The sequence below is a fragment of the Prionailurus bengalensis genome, chromosome B1 (genome assembly GCF_016509475.1).
Source record: "Prionailurus bengalensis isolate Pbe53 chromosome B1, Fcat_Pben_1.1_paternal_pri, whole genome shotgun sequence".
NCBI classification, from domain to species: Eukaryota; Metazoa; Chordata; class Mammalia; order Carnivora; family Felidae; genus Prionailurus; species Prionailurus bengalensis.
This window is the reverse complement of record NC_057344.1, coordinates 144,890,575-144,914,419: the sequence shown is the minus strand read 5'-3', so window position 1 is coordinate 144,914,419 and position 23,845 is coordinate 144,890,575. Positions and strand designations below refer to the sequence as shown.

At 37.5% G+C, this 23,845-nt stretch overlaps 1 protein-coding gene across 4 annotated transcripts in view; it reads left to right on the top strand.

Annotated features, from left to right (window-relative positions):
* USO1 (USO1 vesicle transport factor) overlaps nt 1-23,845 on the top strand; it is a 95,471-nt gene that overhangs the window by 25,192 nt on the left and 46,434 nt on the right. For all 4 annotated transcript variants that reach the window (XM_043572454.1, XM_043572453.1, XM_043572455.1 and 1 more), the window contains 3 exons: nt 2,035-2,121; nt 2,199-2,263; nt 11,263-11,339. In XM_043572454.1, coding sequence (XP_043428389.1) covers nt 2,035-2,121; nt 2,199-2,263; nt 11,263-11,339 — 229 coding nt within the window. The remainder of the gene's footprint in view (nt 1-2,034; nt 2,122-2,198; nt 2,264-11,262; nt 11,340-23,845) is intronic.

Here is a 23,845-nt window from a genome sequence, read left to right as displayed (position 1 = left end):
GGTTTCCATACAACACCCAGTGCTCATCCCAAAAGGTGCCCTCCTCAATACCCATCACCCACCCTCTCCTCCCTCCCACCCCCCATCAACCCTCAGTTTGTTCTCAGTTTTTAACAGTCTCTTATGCTTTGGCTCTCTCCCACTCTAACCTCTTTTTTTTTTTTTTTCCTTCCTCTCCCCCATGGGTTCCTGTTAAGTATCTCAGGATCCACATAAGAGTGAAACCATATGGTATCTGTCTTTCTCTGTATGGCTTATTTCACTTAGCATCACACTCTCCAGTTCCATCCACGTTGCTACAAAAGGCCATATTTCATTTTTTCTCATTGCCACGTAATATTCCATTGTGTATATAAACCACAATTTCTTTATCCATTCATCAGTTGATGGACATTTAGGCTCTTTCCATAATTTGGCTATTGTTGAGAGTGCTGCTATGAACATTGGGGTACAAGTGGCCCTATGCATCAGTACTCCTGTATCCCTTGGATAAATTCCTAGCAGTGCTATTGCTGGGTCATAGGGTAGGTCTATTTTTAATTTTCTGAGGAACCTCCACACTGCTTTCCAGAGCGGCTGCACCAATTTGCATTCCCACCAACAGTGCAAGAGGGTTCCCGTTTCTCCACATCCTCTCCAGCATCTATAGTCTCCTGATTTGTTCATTTTGGCCACTCTGACTGGCGTGAGGTGATACCTGAGTGTGGTTTTGATTTGTATTTCCCTGATAAGGAGCGACGCTGAACATCTTTTCATGTGCCTGTTGGCCATCCAGATGTCTTCTTTAGAGAAGTGTCTATTCATGTTTTCTGCCCATTTCTTCACTGGGTTATTTGTTTTTCGGGTGTGGAGTTTGGTGAGCTCTTTATAGATTTTGGATACTAGCCCTTTGTCCGATATGTCATTTGCGAATATCTTTTCCCATTCCGTTGGTTGCCTTTTAGTTTTGTTGGTTGTTTCCTTTGCTGTGCAGAAGCTTTTTATCTTCATAAGGTCCCAGTAATTCACTTTTGCTTTTAATTCCCTTGCCTTTGGGGATGTGTCAAGTAAGAGATTGCTATGGCTGAGGTCAGAGAGGTCTTTTCCTGCTTTCTCCTCTAAGGTTTTGATGGTTTCCTGTCTCACATTTAGGTCCTTTATCCATTTTGAGTTTATTTTTGTGAATGGTGTGAGAAAGTGGTCTAGTTTCAACCTTCTGCATGTTGCTGTCCAGTTCTCCCAGCACCATTTGTTAAAGAGGCTGTCTTTTTTCCATTGGATGTTCTTTCCTGCTTTGTCAAAGATGAGTTGGCCATACGTTTGTGGGTCTAGTTCTGGGGTTTCTATTCTAGTCCATTGGTCTGTGTGTCTGTTTTTGTGCCATGGAAGGTTTATTTTAAAATGCAACTTGAACTTTAATACCTGCAAATTTATTAAAAATTTTTATAATGGAAACATTTCATCTCTATAGATTTTGAGGCACAGTTAAAACTTAAAATTTTAAGTTTTTATTTATTTATTTAAGTAATCTCTACACCCAATGTGGGGCTCAAACTCCTGACCCTGAGATGAACAGTTGCATTCTCTTCTGACTGAGCCAGCCAGGCACCCAAAAACTTAATATTTTTGGTATATAATTCTGTCTTTTCTTCTTCAAATACTTAGTGGAAATATTAGGGTGAAGTTATAAACAATTATTATTTCAAAAAAATTTTTAAATAAGTTCCCGTCTTCTACCATAACCCTGCTTTCCTCTTGGCTCAAACAGTTGTAAGCTGCATGTTTACAAAGTTCTGATTATACTAATGATTTCTCTTAATTCCTCAACTTATATGACTTATTTCATTTAACTTTTCTTTCACCACTTCTGTTTTTCAAGTCTCTGTGAGAAATCTGTTTGTCTGTAATGAGATTATAAAAGCACCTAATTCCCATGACATCCCATTTGTTGATTTTTGTTTTCGAAAGTAGATGGTATAAATTTAGGGGGAGAACTTCATGTTTCTTTTTTGCTTTTTTAAGTTCTGTTTATGCTATTTCATTTTTTAATGACAGATTCAAAAGCTTTGTGACAGAGTTGCTTCATCTACTTTGCTGGATGACCGAAGAAATGCTGTTCGTGCTCTCAAATCATTATCTAAGGTTTGTAATGCTTTATCACCTACTAATTTTATTAAGTTGGATATTAGTTACTTTAACAACATTTTTCTTTTGTGCAGAAATACCGCTTGGAAGTAGGTATACAAGCTATGGAACATCTTATCCATGTTTTACAAACAGATCGGTAAGTCTGTTTTCGATGATTTTTCTCCCTAATTTTCTTGCAATTTTAATTCATTTGTTTTAGAGTCACTGTTTTAGAAATGAAATGATTAACTTATTAAGGTTTTTACGTTTTTATTTTCAGTTGTTTCAATAAATACTAATTGGATACTAGGTGCAAACCACTGTGCTAACCATTAAGACAGATAGAATCTCAGGGGTTGATATCTTTCCATTATGTGAAAATGGAATGACATCTCATTAAAAGCTGAAGATTTGTGGTTTGAATTGGTCAGTTGGATGTTTTGATATTCAATTAGATATACTGTAATATACTGTTCTATAACATAAAATACATATTATGGTATATCACTTATCTAGACTTGTCTTTATGGAGAAAGAAACTGGACTAATAGAGTGAAGTGTTAAATCTGAGCATGTCGTAAGAGAAAGATCACTAGCCTATTTTTATCACTTCCAATTTCTCTTTAAGAGATTTTATTTGCATCTTTGGTTTTAATTAACAACTATGCATGAATAGCTTTCAAAAATCTTATATCTAGTTAAATATATGTTACAACCTTTAACTGCTCAATGTACATTTCTACCATATCAAGATCTCTCATCAATATCTCAAGTTCAGAATGTTCAAGAGTTAATTTATCTGCTCCTAATTGTGGCCTTCCACCATCTCCTTCAACTGCCTTTGACCCAGGTCAACCTAGGTGGTAATACTGTTCCATTCAAGCAAGAAACTGTAGGATTCATGCTGAACTCATCCCTCTCCTTAACCCATTATGCTCCTGCAGACCAAAATCCATACATTTCTTTCTATTTCCTTTGTTGATTTTTAGTCCTAGCTCAGTATCAATCAATGAATCAATTTTCAGAGCCTCTGTACACACAGAGGCTGTGTGTGTGTATTTTTTTGTTTGTTTTTAATGTTTATTTATTTTGAGAGACAGAGTGTGGGCAAGGGAGGGGCAGAGAGATTGGGAGAGAGAGAATCTCAAGTAGGCTCCGCACTGTGAGCACAGAGCCTGACATGGGGCTCAGTCTCACAAACTGGGAGGTCATGACCTGAGCCAAAATCAAGAGTCCGGATGCTCAACTGACTAAGCCACCCAGGCACCCTTGTATTAGTTATCTTTATTATTATTATTACTTTTGCTGTATAACAAATTACCTCAAAACTTAGTGGCTCAAAATAATAAATATTTATTATCTCACATTTTCTGTGGATGAGAAATTCAGAAGTGTCTTAGCTAAGTGGTTCTGGCTCAGGGTCTCTCATGAGGTTGCAACCAAGATGTCAGCCAGGATGGTAGTCATCTGAAGGCTTGATTGGGAAGATGTGATTCCAAAATGGCTCACTTACTTTGCTGATGGCAGGAGGCTTCACTACCTCACCATGTTGCTCTCTCTATAGGACTGCTTGAGCATTTTTATGATATGGTAACTGGCTTCTCCCAGAACAAACACTTTTAGAGAGAAAGCAAAGAGAAAGCTAAAATGCCTTTTGGGACCTAGTCTCAGAAGTTGCATACCATCAATTCTACCGCTCTCTGTTTGTTAGAAGCAAGTTAATAAATACAGCATACACTTAAGAGGAGGAAGATTAGGTTCCATCTTTTGAAGGGATCTGTACCAAGGAATTTTTGGACATAGTTTTAAACAACTACTACCTCCAGACTATATTCTTTGCCTCTGATCTTTTTGTCCCTCCATTCAATCTGTGCATTATAAGAATTACCTATCTGATATATAAATCTTTTTTCACTTCATGCATTTCACCAGCTCAGTGCAGTGTGAAGTCTAAGTTCTTTCTTTTTTTTAATATTTATTTATTTTTGAGAGAGAGAGAGAGAGAGAGAGCGCAAGTGCAAGCATGGTTGGGGAGGTGCAGAGAGAGGGAGGACAGAGGATCCGAAACGAGCTCTGCACTGACAGAATTCAAAATCATGAACCGTGGGATCATGACCTGAGTTGAAGTCGGACACTTAACTGAGCCACCCAGGCTCCCCTAATCTAAGTTCTTAAACAAGAAAAGCATATAAACTTTTTGAAGGTTTTGGTATTGCCTGTCTAACCTCATAGCCTCTTATTTCAGTTATATTTTAGCAATGCCTAGCTGCTTATTCATACCAGTTAGATTCTTCCCTCTGTCAGTGGGTACAACCCACATTGGCTATCTTTTCAAAGCCAACTAATTCTAATGCATTTGAATAAATACACTGGATGTGTCAGGACTCTCTGGCCTTTGTTTTTTTGTTTGTTTTAAGTTTTATTCTGAGAGAGAGAGAGAGACAGCACAAGTGGGATAGGGGCAGAAAGAGGGGAAAGAGAGAATCCCAAGCAAGCTCCATGTTGCCAGCACAAAGCCCAATGTGGGGCATTAACTCACGAAACTGTGAGATCATGACCTGAGCTGAAACCAAGAGTCGGATGCTTAACCAACCGAGCCACCCAGGCACCCCAGGACTGTTTTTTTGTTTGTTTGTTCTTAAGTAGGCTCCACATCCCGTGTGGAACCCAGTGTGGGGCTTGAACTCACCACCCTGAGATCAAGACCTGAGCTGGAATTAAGAGTCGGACACTTAACCGACTGAGCCACCCAGGTGTTCCTGGACTGTTTTATTAACAGCATAGTGAGTAACTATAGTAGACAGAATAATAGACCCCCTAAGGATGTTCACATCCTAATTACCACCACCTCTGGATGTTACCTTACACGGCCGAAGGGACTTTGCAGATGTGATTAAATTAAGGACTTTGAGATGGGGAGATTATCCTAGGTTATCCTGGTGGGCCCAGTGTAATCCCAACGTTTCTTAAAAGTGGAACAGGAACGCAAAAGAGAAGGTCAGAATGAGGTGATAGGATAAGATCTTGATGTGTGGTTGCTGGCTTCAAAGGTAGAGGAACTGGGCCTCTAGAACTGCAAAAGGCATGGAAACAGATTTTCCCTTAGAGCCTATAGAAGGGAAGGCAGCCCTGCTGAGACCTTGATTTTGGCCCATTGAGACCCATTTCAGACTTCTGAACAGTAAGGTGATATATTTGTATTGCTTAAGTTTGTGGTAACTTGTTATAGCGTTAGTGGAAAACTATAAATAAAGTAATCTAAAGTTAGTTACCTGCTTTAAATAATATCCCAAGTTAGAGAAAATGGAGCCTAGATCAAAAAAACTTTAGTGTGATGACTATGCATACATACAATCTGTAATTTTTCTTTTATATTATTGCATGTGTCTTTATTCCATGTGCACATTTTCTCATTGATGTTACAAAGTTAGTAATGAATGACTAACATCTCAGTATGGAAAATAGAATGTTACCTCTTATGTAAAGTGGCTTTTATTGTCATTTTAAGCACACAGCAGAAAATAAATGTGTAGATATTAGAAATTCTTGATATAAAGGTTAAGAAGTTGAGTTTTTAAAACATTTACTGCACATTTACTATGTGCCAGGCACCATGCTTAGAAGAAGGGTGTACCATTAGCCTGTGAATGTATGAACTCATAATTGTATCATGTTAGAGACTGCTTGTTTTATTCTGCCTTTTAAACAGAAACAAAGCTAAATTTCTATGAGCCTTCTTGTGTTTCACTCCGTTTCTTGTGTCAAAATAAATTCCCTTTCCATTTGCCTCTGATACCTGTCAATTGCCTTCTGTTTCCAAAGTGTTTTGGGTTATTTTTTTTTTTAAACGTTTATTTATTATTGAGAAACAGAGAGAGACAGAGCATGAACATGGAAGGGCCAGAGAGAAGGGGAGACACAGAATCCAAAGCAGGCCCCAGGCTCCGAGCCGTCAGCACAGAGCCTGACACGGGGCTCGAACTCACAAACTGCGAGATCATGACCTGAGTGGAAGTTGGATGCTCAACCGACTGAGCCACCCAGGCGCCCCTTGGGTTATTTTTTTTAACTTCATGGAAAGAAAAGGCCATCTCTTTCCACATCTCATCTTCATTACTGTTGTTTTTTGTGGGGTTTGTTCGTTTGTTTTTTTAATAAACTCTACACCCAACTTGGGGCTTGAACTCACAACCCTTGAGATCAAATGAGTCATGCATGCTCTATGGACTGAAGCAGCCATGCATCCCTCTTCATTACTATTTTATGCTTCTTCTCCTGGCCTTTCCAACTAACACTCTGAAAATTCTTCCCCTGAATGCTCTTCATCCTTGGCTGCATCACAGAGAGCTCTGTTCCCTTTCTTGATGTGGCTTGAAACTCTGCATCTGTCTGTGGTTCTGCTTCTCTTAACAACCATATTGAGGAAAGACTGCTCATTCTCCAAAGTCCTACACTCAGAGCCTGAAAGTTTTCTAATTTCTCACTGTTTCCAAACCATGATGCCTAGATAGTAATTTTAAAAATTGAGATGCAATTTTTTTTTACCATAAAGTTCACCTTTTTGAAGTATACATTTCAGTGGGTTTAGTATATTCACAGAGTTGTGTGACCATCACCACTCTCTAAATCCATAACATTTTCTTTTTTTTTTTTTTGGTAAAGATTTTACTTTTAAGTAATCACTACACCCAACATGAAGCTCGAACTCACAACCTGAGATAAGAATTGCACGTTCCACTGACTCAGCCATCCAGGCACCTCAAAATCCAGAACATTTTCATCACATCAGAAGAAATCCTGTATCCATTAGCCATCATTCCCCATACCCTCCTCTCCCCAGTGCCTGGCCACTAATCTACTTTCTGTGTCTATAGATTTGACTGTTTGGGACATTTCATGTAAATGGAATCATACAATATGTTACTTTCGTGTCTGACTTCTTTCACTTAGCGTATTTCAAGGATCATTCATGTTGTAACATATATTAGTATTTTATTCCCTTTTTACAGCTGCATACTAGTCCATTGTAGGGATATATCTCATTTTGTTTACCCAGTTTGTCAGTTGATGGATGTTTGGGCTATTTTCATTTATTAGCTGTTATGAATAATGCTGCTATGAATTTTTATTTGCTAGATTTTGTGTGAACGTGTGTTTTATCCATAAGCATGCAAATGTCAGGGCATGTGGTTAACTCTGAGGAATTGCCAAACTCTTCTATATTTCCACCAGCAGTACATGAAGGTTTAGTTGTTCCTCACCAACAAATTTGTTGTTGTCCTTTTTTTTTTTTTCCCTTCTTAACAGCCATTCTTGTGAGTGCAACTTGGTATCTCATTTTGGTTTTGATTTGCATTTCCTTAATGACTAATTATTTTGAACATCTTTTCATGTGCTTATTGACCATTTAAATGCTTTTTTTTGGAGAAATGTGTATTCAAATCTTTGCCTATTTTTAATTGGGTTACTTGTCTTTTTATTGTTGGATTGTATATATATTCTGGTTATAAGTCCCTTATCAGATACTTGATTTGGATATACTTTCTCACATTCTTTGGGTTGTCTTTTTACTCTTTTTTTAAAATTTTTTTTAATTTTTTAATGTTTATTTTTGAGAGAGAGAGTGACAGAGACAGAGTACGAGAAGGGGAGGGGCAGAGAGAGAGGGAGACACAATCTGAAGTAGGCTCCAGGCTCTGAGCTGTCAGCCCAGAGCCCAACGTGGGCCTCGAACCCACAAACTGTGAGATCATGACCTGAGCTGAAGTCAGACACTTAACTGACTGAGCCACCCAGGTGCCCCTTTACTTTCTTGATAGTGTCCTTTGAAGCACAGAAGTTTTTAATTTTGACAAAGTCCAATTTATCTGTTTTGTCTTTCCTTGCTTATGCTTTTGGTGTCATATCTAAGTAACCATTGCCTAATCCAAAGTTTTGAGGATTTATGCCTATGATTCTTCTAAGGGTTTTATAACTTTAGCTCTTACATTTAGGTCTTTGATCCCTTTTGAGGTGATTTTTGTATATCGTATGAAGTAGGGGTCCAACTTCATTCTTTTGCATGTGAATACTTAGCTGTCTTAGCACAAATTGTTGAAGAAATTGTTCTTTTCCCATCGAATGCTCTTTTCATTCTTGCCAAAAATCAGTTAAAATGAATGTTAGGCTTTATTTCTAGACTCTTTATTCTGTTGATCTATCTTTCTTTTATGCCAGCGCCACAGTCTTATTTACTGCCATTTTGTGATATGTATTAAAATCAGGAAATATGAGTTCTTCCACTTTGCTCTTCTTTTTGAAGATAGGTTTAGATATATTCTGGATCCTGTACATTCCCATACAGATTTTATGATCAGCTTGTCCATTTCTGCAAAGATGGCAGCTAGCATTTTTATAGTGATTGTGTGAATCTATAAATCAAGTTGGGATATATTACCATCTTAATAATATTCCTTTTCTATCCATGAACGCAGAATGTCTTTTCAAGTATTTGAGTCTTGGGTAATTTATTTCAATAATGTGTTATAGTTTCCAGTGTACAATTCTTGTACAATTTTAGTAAAATTTATTCCAAAGTATTTTAATCTTTTTGTTACTTAAACTGAATTGTTTTCTTAATTTCTAATTATGTTTACTCATTGTTCATTGCTGGTATATAGAAATGCCATTTCTATAAATTGATTTTTTTATATTGAGCTTGTATTCTTCAATTTTGCTGAATTTATTAGTTCTGATACTTTTTTTTTAAATTTACATCCAAGTTAGTTAACATATAGTGTAATAATGATTTCAGGAATAGAATTTAGTGATTCATCCCCTACGTATAACACCCAGTGCTCATCCCAGCAAGTGTCCTCCTTAATGCTCCTTACCCATTTAGTCCATCCCCCCACCCAACTCCCCTCCAGCAACCCTCACTCATTTTGTTCTCTGTATTTTAAAAAAATTTTTCTTCAACGTTTATTTATTTTTTTGGGACAGAGAGAGACAGAGCATGAACGGGGGAGGGGCAGAGAGAGAGGGAGACACAGAATCGGAAACAGGCTCCAGGCTCTGAGCCATCAGCCCAGAGCCCGACGCGGGGCTCGAACTCCCGGACCGCGAGATCGTGACCTGGCTGAAGTCGGACGCGTAACCGACTACGCCACCCAGGCGCCCCTGTTCTCTGTATTTAAGAATCTCATGGTTTGTCTGCCTCCCTGCTTTTATATTATTTTTGCTTACCTTTCCCTGTGTTCATCTGTTTTGTATCTTAAAATCCACAAATGAGTGAAGTCATATGACACTTATCTTTCTCTGATTGACTTATTTGGCTTAGTATTATACACTGTAGTTGCATCCACGTTGTTGCAAATGGTCAAGATTTCATTCTTTTTGATTGCCGAGTAAAATTCATTGTGTGTGTATATACTGCATCTTCTTTATCCATTCATAGTTCTGATACTTTTTAGTGGATTCCTTAAGATTGTATACAAGATCATGTCATCTGTGAATATGTGTAGTTTTACTTCTTCCTTTCCAAATCTGTATACCTTTCATTTCCTTTTCTTGCTCAATTGCTCTAGCTAGAACTTCCATTTCAGTGTTGGATAGAGGTGGCTAGAGGGAACATCATGATCTTGTTCCTGATCTTAGGTTGAAAGCATTCAGTTTTATACCATTACATATGATGATCTGGGAGTTTCATAGATTCTCTTTTATTATCTTGAGGAAATTTCTTTCTGTTCTCAGTTCCTTAATACTTTCTTAAAAGATGCTCCTCAAGATTTCTCAAACACAAAATGGTGAATAATAATTTTTTTATAAATAATAATTTTTAAAACTTCATTTGAAATTTACATCCTCTGGTTGTGATCCCCTTTGTCCCTCATCTTAGCTTTCATTTATCATTCGTAATTACTTCTTCATATTTATTGAATCTTTGTGACCTATATTTCACTCTTGCTTTCCACACTAAATGCCTTCATCGTCCATCATGTTTTCAAAATTTGTCTATCAACAACTATAATCTTATACTCCCTGATTTTATAAATAGTATTATGTTTACCATAAGACTTTTGTTTTTTTGTGTGTGCTTGTTTTTAGGTAATAAAGTATAGAGCAATGAAACAAACTCTAGTAGTACAACTAAGGATCACAGTATTAAATATATATATCATGAAACATATATATAAACATAAACACATACCCATAAAATTACCTGGTTTGTATTAATTTTTCTAGTATGCATGCATGCAAGTTGGGGAAGGCCAGAGAGAGGAGAGTGAATCCCAAGCTGGTTCTAAGCTGTCACCATGGAGCCCAAGATGGGGCTCAAATTCACCCACTGTGAGATCATGACCTGAGCAGAAATCAAGAGTCGGACGCTTAACCGACTGAACCACGCAGGCACCCCTATCAAGGGTGTTTTAATTGCCATGTCATTAAACATTCTTTAAAAATACTTTTTTGGGGGCACCTGGGTGGCTCAGTCGGTTGAGCATCTGACTTCGGCTCAGGTCATGATCTCGTGGTCCGTGAGTTCGAGCCCCGCATCGGGCTCTGTGCTGACAGCTCAGAACCTGGAGCCTGTTTCGGATTCTGTGTCTCCCTCTCTCTCTGACCCTCCCCTGTTCATGCTGTGTCTCTCTCTGTCTCAAAAATAAATAAATGTTAAAAAAAAAATTAAAAAAAAAATAAAAATACTTTTTTTGCTTTAAAAATACTTTCATTGCTGCTGTATGTGTCTATTTTTTATTATTATACATTTAGGTTGCTTCTGTCTTCCACTATTACAAATAAACCTTTATACATTCTTTACGCTTGCACTCTGATATTTTCTTAGGGTAGCTTTTTTAATTTTACTTTTTTGTTATTTATTTATTTTGAGAGAGAGCGAGTATGATGGCGGTAGGGACAGAGAGAGAGGGAGAGAGAGAGAACCCCAAGCAGTCCACACCATCCAGGGCTGACACAGGGCTCAGCCTCATGATTGTCAGATCATGACCTGAGCTGAAACCAAGAGTAGGATGCTTAACCAACTGAGCCACCCAGGCCCCCCTCTTAGGGTAGTTTTAGATTAATGTTTTACACAGTCTTGCTAAATAACTGTCTAAAAATGATCATTAACAGTTTACACGTTAGCAGTGTATAAGTGTAATAATTTCTTTTTTCCAGTTCGGATTCTGAAATAATAGGTTATGCTTTGGACACACTGTATAATATAATATCTAATGATGAAGAAGAAGAAGTAGGTAAGTTTCTTTTATTGTGTTTTCTCTACATAAAATAACATATGCTATATATCCTGGAGTTGTGCCAATTTTTCTGGTTTTGAAGGTGAATTTATAAATTTATTTATAAGGGTTTGTTTTCTTTTTTAACTAATAAAGGAAAGACATAAGCTTAGTCCCAGAAAAGTGTCTTTAAAATGATTACGTTGTATGTTATTTGGAGATGAAATTGGATTCTTCTTTTTTATAAATTTTGCCCTCCTTTTGTATTTGTTTTAGTTAAGTAGTATGAATATTAGCAGTTTCTGGATTAAACATCATTTTTGGCTATTGAAAAAAGCTATTTCATTTATATGTTATTATCTGGTGAACAATATGAAATTACAGAGTTTTTTCCTTTTAACATGGGACTTTTGTTAATTTATAAGGAGCAACATCTTACTGAATTTAGAATTTCCTTTATATTGTCTGTCTGGTGTGAAATGATACGAATCAGTTAAAAATTCACACACTTTTTTGGTACATCTTTCCTTTTTCTTTTGTTTCAAATTACTTGCATACTTAAAATAAGGTAGTCTGTCATTTTACTTCATTTTGTTGTCAGTATGCGAAATACTTAAAGAGAAGTCCATATACATTTTGTTCTGTGTATTGTAAAAAATGTGCATTGAGTAACATGTGACTGTGCTGTTGAAGAATGCATTCTTCACATCAGATTACCTGTTGCAGGAGGACAGTCAGTGTTTCATTATTCTAGACAGCCAGAAGGGTGGACATATTTGTGCATTTTAGAAGTCTAATTTAGATTAAAATTATAGGATCTCTTGAAATTCTGTAGACAAATGATAAAGAAATGTAGATAATTATAAGTTTGTACATATTTTATTATGATAATAACAGAGTGGAAATATATATAGATATTAACTTCACAGAATACCAGTACTAGAAACATTTGAGATTGGGTTGTGTTGAATGGTCACAATTTCTTGGACTTAAATACTCTTTTTCTTAAATTTTTATTCCTCTGTGATATCTAGCTTAAAACTTCACTTTGTTAATTTGTCAGGGGTGAAAAAATCTTTAGAAAACATGATTTGGTACCCATGGAATAAGAGGCTGTCAGTCACAGGACAACAGTTAAATACAATACACATAAGAACACACTTTGAAGAAAAAGACTTATTTTCCTATTTATTTCTCAGATGAGAAAATTAGGTACAATACACTTGTTAGAACACATTATGATAAAAGACATTTTCTTTTTTTGTTGTTCTCTTAGTTTCAGATTAGAAATTTAGCTCTTTTTGTAGCTTACAGCAGATAATTTTTCTGTTTTAAAAAATCATGTACAGCAATATTTTTAGTTAGGTAGTTTTTCTTATAAATTTATAATATAATCATGTTTAGAGTCAGTTTTTGTTTGTCTATGTGTGTTTGGGCTCATTTTTAATTCAGCATCCAAAAATGATTCTTTGAATAAAACAACATAAACAGTTCTTCAGAGAAACAGTAGTAGAATCACTTTTTCTAGGGAAGATTAAAATAGGAACTTAAACTTTGTTCTGGAAATTAACTTATCCTGAAAGGGCCAATTAAAAATCTGGATTGAGAAATATGCCCTTTAGTTTTATTATTGATACTTTCTACTGCTTCATCAAAAGGTGATTCTTAGCTGACATCACAAACTCCATTTTAGAGTTCTTTATTTTGGGGATAGTTTAGAATCCTTAATTGATAAATCTGTCTCCTAATCTTCAATATATAGCATATGCTATATCTCTTTTAGGCTATCTCAGATATCTAATAAAGTGAATGAGTCTCTCTTTCCAAGGGATTATATTGCTCATTTGACATTTTTAAGCTCTTATTTATTTTATTGTGGATACTGCTACATAGAAACTGTTTTCTTCACCACCCACTTTTTATTTATTTTTGTCTACCTTTTCAGATGATGTTGAAGGTAAAAGATTGCATTTACATATGCATGATGCTTTTAGGCATAATTTCTGGTAATATGAAAAGGACACTGTCAAGTGCTGTTTCTTCTGGCTGGTAAAAAACATTGAGATTTGTTTCACTATATAAGAATCCTTAATTAAAGGGAAATATTTGATAATCTTATATAGCTATTTATTTTTTCTATGGTTATTAAACCTATTTGTTGTCCAGAACACAAAATATTCTAGTGCACCTTTTAACAACATTATAGCTTTTTCTCTGGCAGGACAGTCTATTCAAATTACTTTTTGGGTATTTCTTGGAGAAAATTTTTGAGGCAGTTTATTTAAAAATAAAAATATTTGAGTATGTATACATACATATGTATACGTATTAATTTTGCATGTATTCAACAAGAACTGGAAGGTATTTCAGTTTAGAGAATACTTATATGTTGATATTGTCCCTTTAAAATAATGCATGCACAATAATGTCTGGTTAGTGACATTTTTTATGTTAATTCACAGAATTCACTGATACTTTTTCTTGTAGTCTGCTTCAAGTTCCATTTACTTTTAACATTAATATTTCTTTTCCTCATAATTAAAGTAAGCAAGTTTTATTTTATAATTTTGCTACTTTTCCTGAGATCCTTAACTTTTTTAAATGAGGAGGGGACTATCCTTATCTAAAGTAGGCTTAAAATGGTACATGACAAAGTTAACTATACTTAACAAAAACTAACAAACTAACTTGTTAAAGTGCATAGCCTTCCCTTTGTGACATTTGAACCGCTTGTTTGGAAGCAGAAAATATCAAAACATTATGCCTTTACTCTTGTGACAATAAGCTGGTTTCCTTGCTGGGTAGTAGAAATTAGTAGTTGTTTCTATTATTGTTTCATCAGTTTGTATCATTTTTGTCTTATTGGAGCCTAATAGCAGCCTGTGGGGTAGGTGGTATTTTTCTCTTTTCTGAAGACGAGAAAATAGAAGCCCAGAGATCATGTAACTTACATAGTAGCATCTAGTAAGTAGCATAACGGTATTTTTTTAAACATTTTTTTTTTAAGTTTATTTATTTATCTTGAAAGAGCACAAGCTGGGGAGGGGCAGAGAGAAAGAGAGACACAATCTCAAGCAGGCTCCATGCCATCAGTGCAGAGTCTGATATGGGGCTCAGACTCGCAGACCGTGAGATCATGACCCCAGCTGAGGTCAAGCATCAGACGCTTAACCGACTGTGCCACCCAGGCACCCCAATCAGTATTTTTTATATACTTTTTTTTTGTTCATTTCCCTGTTAGTGGGGATTTTCGTTGTTTCTAGATTTTAGCTGCTACATATAAAGCTTTTGTAAACATATATGTCTTTGTGTGGATATACGTTTTCATTTCTTATGAGTAAATGCCTAGGAATAGAATGGCTAAGTGATATAATTGGTGTATGTTTAACTTTATAAGAAACTGCCAAGGGGCGCCTGGGTGGCACAGTCGGTTAAGCGTCCGACTTCAGCCAGGTCACGATCTCGCGGTCTGGGAGTTGGAGCCCCGCGTCGGGCTCTGGGCTGATGGCTCAGAGCCTGGAGCCTGTTTCTGATTCTGTGTCTCCCTCTCTCTCTGCCCCTCCCTCGTTCATGCTCTGTCTCTCTCTGTCCCCCCCCCAAAATAATAAATAAACAAACAAACAAACAAACGTTGAAAAAAAATTTAAAGAAACTGCCAAAACTGTTTTTTTTTTTCCAAAGTAGTTGTACCATTTTACATTCCCAGTGGAATGTGTATGAGAGTGAGTTCCAGTTCCTCCACATCCTTTCCAGTACTTGATATGGTCAGTCTTTTAAAATTTGAACCATTCTAATAGGTATGAAATAATATCTCATGGTAATTTTTATTTGTATTTTCGTAATAATAAGCTTTTCATGTGATTTTTTTTGTCATCCATATAACTTTCATCTTTGAAGTGTTTATTCAGATCTTTTGTTCATTTTTACTGTTTTTTTTTCTTATCTTGAGTTGTAAGAATTTTTTATATATTTTAGGTGTAAGTCCTTTGTGGTGTTAATATCTTCTTCTAGTTTGTGATTTTCCTAACAATGTGTTTTGAAGAACAAAGTTTTAAGTTTTGGTTAAATTCAGTTTGATTTTTTTTTTCTTTTATAATTTAGGCTGTTTCCTATTTGTGAAATCTTTAGCCAAATCTGAAATCACTAAGATGTTCTCCTATGTTCTCTTTTAAAACGTCTGTAGTTTTAATTCCTATGATCAGGTCTATGGTTTCTAGTTTTACACTTAGGTCTGTGATTCATTTTGAGCTATTTCTGGACCTTATCCTTTTCCTTACATGGTAAGCACACTTATCCTTTTCCTTACATGGTAATGTCTTGATTACTATAGCCTTATAATAATCGTGAAATTATGAAGTGTTAAGTCCTCCAACTTTGTTCTTTTTCAAAATTCTCTTGGCTTTTTTAGGTTTTTTGCATTCCCGTATCAGTCTAGAATCAGTTTGTCAATTTCTACTAAAACAGACTGGCTGAGATTTTGATTTGGATTCTGTTGAATCTGTTGATTGATTTGGGGAACACTGACATCTTAACATTTTTGCACCTTCTAAAATTTTTTTTTAATGTTTTTATTATTGAGGGAGAGAGAGAGAGAGAGAGAGAGAGAGAGAGAGAGAGAGAACATGAGCAGGGGAGAGGCAGAGCGAGAGAGGGACACAAAATCCGAAACAGGTTCCAGTCTCTGAGCTGTCAACACAGAGCCTGACACAGGGCTTGAACTCACAAGCTGTGAGTTCGTGACCTGAGCCGAAGTCGGACACCCAACCAACTGAGCCATCCAGGCTCCCCAACACTTTTGCACCTTCTTTTTTTTTTTCTTCAATGTTTATTTATTTTTGAGAGAGGGAGACCCAGAATCCGAACGAAGCAGGCTCCAGGCTCTGAGCTGTCAGCACAGAGCCTGACACGGGGCTCGAACACACAAACTGTGAGATCATGACCTGAGCCGAAGTTGGACACTTAACCAACTGAGCCACCCAGGCGCCCACTTTTGTACCTTCTTATATAAGAACATAGTATATATGTTTATACAGGTCTTCCTTTAATTTCTTTCAGTACCATTTTGGAGTTTTCACAGCACAGTTCTTATAGGTCTCATCAAATTTATCCCTAAATCTTTAATAATTTTTGGTGCTGTTTTAAGTGGTATTGTTTTTTAAATTTCAATTTCTAATTGTTCATTGCCTATATATAGAAATGCAGTTAAGTATGTATATTGACCTTTTATCCCATAACTTTGCTAACCTCTCTTATTAGTTCTAATAGATTTTATAGATTTTTTATAGATTTTTATAAATTAACATAAATTTATCATCTGTAAATAGAGACAGTTGTATTTCTTCCTTTTCAGTCTGTATGCCTTGTATGTTTATTTTTCTGCCTTATGGCACTAACATCTCCAGTATAATGTTGACTAGAAGCGGTGAAAAAGGGTACTCTTTGCCTCTTTACTGATCTTAAGTGGAAACCATTCAATCTTTGACCATTAAGCAAGATGTGAGCTGGTTTTTTGGTGTGTGTGTGTATGTGTGTGTGTGTTTTAAGATTTTGTTTTTAAGTAATTTCTGCACTCAACATGGCGCTTGAACTCACAACCCCGAGATCAGGAGTTGCATGGTCTACTGACTGAGCCTGCCAGGCACCCCAGCTGGAAGTTTTTGGGTTTTTTTTGATGCTCTTTATCATTCAGTTTTGTGACTCTAAGTATCATTTATATATGTTTACCACTCTAATGTATATGTCCAACCCAAACTTCTCCACTGACATCTGTGCTTATGTTTATCCAACTGCTTGCCTTGATATCACCACTCTAATCTTTATCATGTGTCTCACACTTGACACATCCAAAATGGAACGTCTCTATGTACTCTTAGCTTACTTCTCCACAGTGATTTTCATCTCAGTAAATGGTAAATTTTGTAAAAACTGTTACCACTAAGGTCTAAGCCATCTTTACTGCTTTCCTTGCTTGCTTCCTGTCTTCCTATTTCTCTTGTTCTCAGCACCGCAGCCAAAGCAATCCTTTTAAAACTGAAGTATTTTGTAAGTAATGTAGTTTGAGGGTTCAGAAACATTTAATTCTTTTACTGAAACAAGTGCTGATATATCAGAGAAATACTTCCTAGAGTTTTTGAAGGGTGAACCCAGCATATTTGGGTACTTAATCATAAGTATTGAAAACACTTCTACTTTTGCTCTCTTCCTTTTCCTACAAATAATTAGATGTGATCATCACTGTCACTGTTGGGTGGTTTTGTTTTTCCTTTCATCTGCTGGTTTCTTTCCATTTTAAAGTATATTAACATTAAAATCTCACATTAGAAAAGAACTATTTGAGGGCTCTTGACTGTCAGTTCCATTGGTTTTTAGTCACTGCCTGCAGCAATATGTAGAAAAGGATTAGTTGTGTCTGGCATGGTTGAGGGAACAGGGAGGAGTATATTTACCATGTCTAAATTGCCTGGATAGCATAGGCAGATTTTAAATGATCATTTGCTTTGGCAATTACTGCTTCAGTGTTCAGAGATCTTTTACATTTTTTTGACATTGAAACAATACAGAGTTTAATCTAAAGACTGTTAAGTCTTAAGGACAATTATAGAGTCTTTTAAAGAATAAATGTAGGGGAAGATGGCGGCGTAGGACACTGGGATCACCGCATCCTACTGATCACTTAGACTCCACCTACACCTGCCTAAATAACCCAGAAAACCATCAGAAGCCTAGCAGAACGGATTCTCCGGAGCCAAGTGCAGACGAGAGGCCCACGGAAGAGGCTAGGAAGGGCAGAGAGGCGGTGCATGCTACACGGACTGGAGGGAGGGAGCCGGGGCAGAGGGGCAGCACACCGGCAAAGCAGAGCCCCCAAGTCTGGCTTGCAAAAGCAGAGGGGCCGGACAGAGTGTGTTCGGACAGCAAGCGGGACTTAACATCTGGAAGGTTATAAACTAACAGCTCTGCTCGGAGAGCGGGAGGGCTGGAGGACAACGGGAGGGAGAGTTGTTGAGCCCTGACGACAGAGCTCAGCTTGGCGGGGAATAAAGGCACTCGCCAGCGCCATCTCCCTTGCCCATCCCCCAGCCAAAATCCCAAAGGGAACCAGTTCCTGCCAGGGAACTTGCTTGCACCTCGCAAACACCCAACGCTGTGCTTCTGCGGATCCATCCCTCCGGTGTCGGGTATGACTCCCTCCCGGTGCCACAGGGCCCCTCCCGAAGGAGATCACCTAAGGATAAGCGAGCTGAGCCTGCCCCTTCTGCCCCCGTGCACCTTGCTGATCCACCCCAGCTAATATGCCAGATCCCCAGCACCACAAGCCTGGCAGTGTGCAAGTAGCCCAGACAGGCCCCGCCACCCCACAGTGAATCCTGCCCCTAGGAGAGGGGAAGAGAAGGTGAACAACAGTCTGACTGTGGCCCCAGCGGTGGGCTGGGGGCAGACATCAGGTCTGACTGCGGCCCCGCCCACCAATGCAAATTATTCAAGACAGCACAGGGGAAGTGCCCCGCAGTTCTGCACCATTCCAGGGACTATCCAAAATGACGAAATGGAAGAATTCCCCTCAAAAAAATCTCCAGGAAAAAACGACAGCTAACAAACTGATCAAAAAGGATTTAAACAATATAACAGAAAGCGAATTTAGAATAATAGTCATAAAATTAATCGCTGGGCTTGAAAACAGTATAAAGGACAGCAGAGAATCTATTGCTACAGAGATCAAGGGACTAAGCAACAGCCAGGAGGAGCTAAAAAATGCTATTAATGAACTGCAAAATAAAATGGAGATGAGCACAGCTCGGATTGAAGAGGCAGAGGAGAGAATAGGTGAACTAGAAGATAAAATTATGGAAAAAGAAGAAGCTGAGAAAAAGAGAGATAAAAAAATCCAGGAGTATGAGGGGAAAATTAGAGAACTAAGTGATGCACTAAAGAGAAATAATCTATGCATAATTGGTATTCCAGAGGAGGAAGAGAGAGGGAAAGGTGCTGAAGGTATACTTGAAATAATAGCTGAGAACTTCCCTGATCTGGGGAAGGAAAAAGGCATTGAAATCCAAGAGGCACAGAGAACTCCCTTCAGACGTAACTTGAATCAATCTTCTGCACAACATATCATAGCGAAGCTGGCAAAATACAAGGATAAAGACAAAATTCTGAAAGCAGCTAGGGATAAACACGCTCTAATATAAAGGGAAACCGATAAGACTAGTGGCAGACCTACTGAAACTTGGCAGGCCAGAAAGGAATGGCAGAAAATCTTCAATGTGATGAACAGAAAAAATATGCAGCCGAGAATACTCTATCCAGCAAATCTGTCATTTAGAATAGAAGGAGAGATAAAGGTCTTCCCAAACAAACAAAAACTGAAGGAATTCGTCACCACTAAACCAGCCCTACAAGAGATCCTAAGGGGGATCCTGTGAGACAAAGTACCAGAGACATTGCTACAAGCATAAAACATACAGACATCACAATGACTCTAAACCCATATCTTTCTATAATAACACTGAATGTAAATGAACTAAATGCGCCAACCAAAAGACAAAGGGTATCAGAACGGATAAAAAAATAAGACCCATCTATTTGCTGTCTACAAGAGATTCATTTTAGACCTGAGGACACTATCAGATTGAAAGTTAGGGGATGGAGAACTATTTATCATGCTACTGGAAGTCAAAAGAAAGCTGTAGTAGCCATACTTATATCAGACAAACTAGACTTTAAATTAAAGGCTGTAACAAGAGATGATCAAGGGCATTATATAATAATTACAGGATCTATCCATCAAGAAGAACTAACAATTATAAATGTCTATGCGCCGAATACGGGAGCCCCCAAATATATAAAACAATTACTCACAAACATAAGCAACCTTATTGACAAGAATGTGGTAATTGCAGGGGACTTTAATACCCCACTTACAGCAATGGATAGATCATCTAGACACATGATCAATAAAGAAACAAGGGCCCTGAATGATACATTGGATCAGATGGACTTGACAGATATATTTAGAACTCTGCATCCCAAAGCAACAGAATATACTTTCTTCTCGAGTGCACATGGAACATTCTCCAAGATAGATCACATACTGGGTCACAAAACAGCCCTTCATAAGTATACAAGAATTGAGATCATACCATGCATACTTTCAGACCACAATGCGATGGAGCTTGAAATCAACCACAGGAAAAAGTCTGGAAAACCTCCAAAAGCATGGAGGTTAAAGAGCATCCTACTAAATGAATGGGTCAACCAGGCAATTAGAGAAGAAATTAAAAAATATATGGAAACAAATGAAAATGAAAATACAACAATCCAAACGCTTTGGGATGCAGCGAAGGGAGTCCTGAGAGGAAAATACATTGCAATCCAGGCCTATCTCCAGAAACAGGAAAAATCCCAAATACAAAATCTAACAGCACACCTAAAAGAAATGGAAGCAGAGCAGCAAAGACACCCTAAACCCAGCAGAAGAAGAGAAATAATAAAGATCAGAGCAGAAATAAACAATATAGAATCTAAAAAAACTATAGAGCAGATCAATGAAACCAAGAGTTGGTTTTTTGAAAAAATAAACAAAATTGATAAACCTCTAGCCAGGCTTCTCAAAAAGAAAAGGGAGATGATCCAAATAGATAAAATCATGAATGAAAATGGAATTATTACAACCAATCCCTTAGAAATACAAGCAATTATCAGGGAATACTATGAAAAATTATATGCCAACAAACTGGAAAACCTGGAAGAAATGGACAAATTCCTAAACACCCACACACTTCCAAAACTCAGTCAGGAGGAAATAGAAAGCTTGAACAGACCCATAACCAGCGAAGAAATTGAATCAGTCATCAAAAATCTCCCAACAAATAAGAGTCCAGGACCAGATGGCTTCCCAGGGGAATTCTACCAGACGTTTAAAGCAGAGATAATACCTATCCTTCTCAAGCTATTCCAAAAAATAGAAAGGGAAGGAAAACTTCCAGACTCATTCTATGAAGCCAGTATTACTTTGATTCCTAAACCAGACAGAGACCCAGTAAAAAAAGAGAACTACAGGCCATTATCCCTGATGAATATGGATGCAAAAATTCTCAATAAGATACTAGCAAATCGAATTCAACAGCTTATAAAAAGAATTATTCACCATGACCAAGTGGGATTCATTCCTGGGGATGCAGGGTTGGTTCAACATTTGTAAATCAATCAACGTGATACATCACGTTACTAAAAGAAAAGATAAGAACCATATGATCCTGTCAATCGATGCAGAAAAAGCATTTGACAAAATTCAGCAACCTTTCTTAATAAAAACCCTCGAGAAAGTCGGGATAGAAGGAACATACTTAAACATCATAAAAGCCATTTATGAAAAGCCCACAGCTAATATCATCCTCAATGGGGAAAAACTGAGAGCTTTCCCCCTGAGATCAGGAACACAACAGGGATGTCCACTCTCACCGCTGTTTAACATAGTTTTGGAAGTTCTAGCATCAGCAATCAGACAACAAAAGGAAATCAAAGGCATCAAAATTGGCAAAGATGAAATCAAGCTTTCTCTTTTTGCAGATGACGTGATATTATACATGGAGAACCCGATAGACTCCACCAAAAGTCTGCTAGAACTGATACATGAATTCAGCAAACTTGCAGCATACAAAATCAATGTACAGAAATCAGTTGCATTCTTATACATTAATAATGTAGCAACAGAAAGACAAATAAACTGATCCCATTGACAATTGCACCAAGAAGCATAAAATACCTAGGAATAAATCTAACCAAAGATGTACAAGATCTGTATGCTGAAAACTATAGAAAGCTTATGAAGGAAATTGAAGAAGATATAAAGAAATGGAAAAGCATTCTATGCTCATGGGTTGGAAGAATAAATATTGTCAAAATGTCAATACTACCCAAAGCTATCTACACATTCAATGCAATCCCAATCAAAATTGCACCAGCATTCTCGAAGCTAGAATAAGTAATCCTAAAATTCATATGGAACCACAAAAGGCCCCGAATAGCCAAAGTAATTTTGAAGAAGAAGACCAAAGCAGGAGGCATCACAATCCCAGACTTTAGCCTCTACTACAAAGCTGTCATCATCAAGACAGCATGGTATTGGCACAAAAACAGACACATAGACCAATGGAATAGAATAGAAACCCCAGAACTAGACCCACAAAAGTATGGCCAACTCATCTTTGACAAAGCAGGAAAGAATATCCAATGGAAAAAAGACAGTCTCTTTAACAAATGGTGCTGGGAGAACTGGACAGCAGCATGCAGAAGAATGAAACTAGACCATTTTCTTACACCATTCCCAAAAATAAACTCAAAATGGATAAAGGACCTGAATGTGAGACAGGAAACCATCAAAACCCTCGAGGAGAAAACAGGAAAAGACCTCTCTGACCTCAGCCGCAGCAATTTCTTGACACATCGCCAAAGGCAAGGGAATTAAAAGCAAAAATGAACCGTTGGGACCTCATGAAGATAAAAAGCTTCTGCACAGCAAAGGAAACAATCAACAAAACTAAAAGGCAATCAATGGAATGGGAAAAGATACTTGCAGATGACATATCGGACAAAGGGCTAGTATCCAAAATTTGTAAAGAGCTTACCAAACTCCACACCCGAAAAACAAATAATCCAGGGAAGAAATGGGCAGAAAACATGAATAGACACTTCTCTAAAGGAGACATCCGGATGGCCAACATGCACATGAAAAGATGCTCAACATCGCTCCTGATCAGGGAAATACAAATCAAAACCACACTCAGATACCACCTCACACCAGTCAGAGTGGCCAAAATGAACAAATCAGGAGACTAAAGATGCTGTAGAGGGTGTGGAGAAACGGGAACCCTCTTGTACTGTTGGTGGGAATGCAAACTGGTGCCGCTGCTCTGGAAAACAGTGTGGAGGTTCCTCAAAAAATTAAAAATAGATCTATCCTATGACCCAGCAATAGCACTGCTAGGAATTTACCCAAGGGATACAGGAGTACTGATGCATAGGGGCACTTGTACCCCAATGTTTATAGCAGCACTCTCAACAATAGCCAAATTGTGGAAAAAGCCTAAATGTCCATCAACTGAGGAATGGATAAAGAAATTGTGGTTTATCTACACAATGAAATACTACATGGCAATGAGAAAGAATGAAATATGGCCCTTTGTAGCAACGTGGATGGAACTGGAGAGTGTGATGCTAAGTGAAATAAGCCATACAGAGAAAGACAGATACCATATGTTTTCACTCTTATGTGCATCCTGAGAAACTTAACTGAAACCCATGGGGGAGGGGAAGGAAAAAAAAAAATGAGGTTAGAGTGGGTAAGAGCCAAAGCATAAGAGAGTCTTAAAAACTGAGAACAAAGTGAGGGTTGATTGGGGGGGGGGGGGGGGGGGGTGGTGGGAGGGAGGGAAGGGTAGGTGATGGGCATTGAAGAGGGCATCTTTTGGGATGAGCACTGGGTGTTGTATGGAAACCAATTTGACAATAAATTTCATATATTA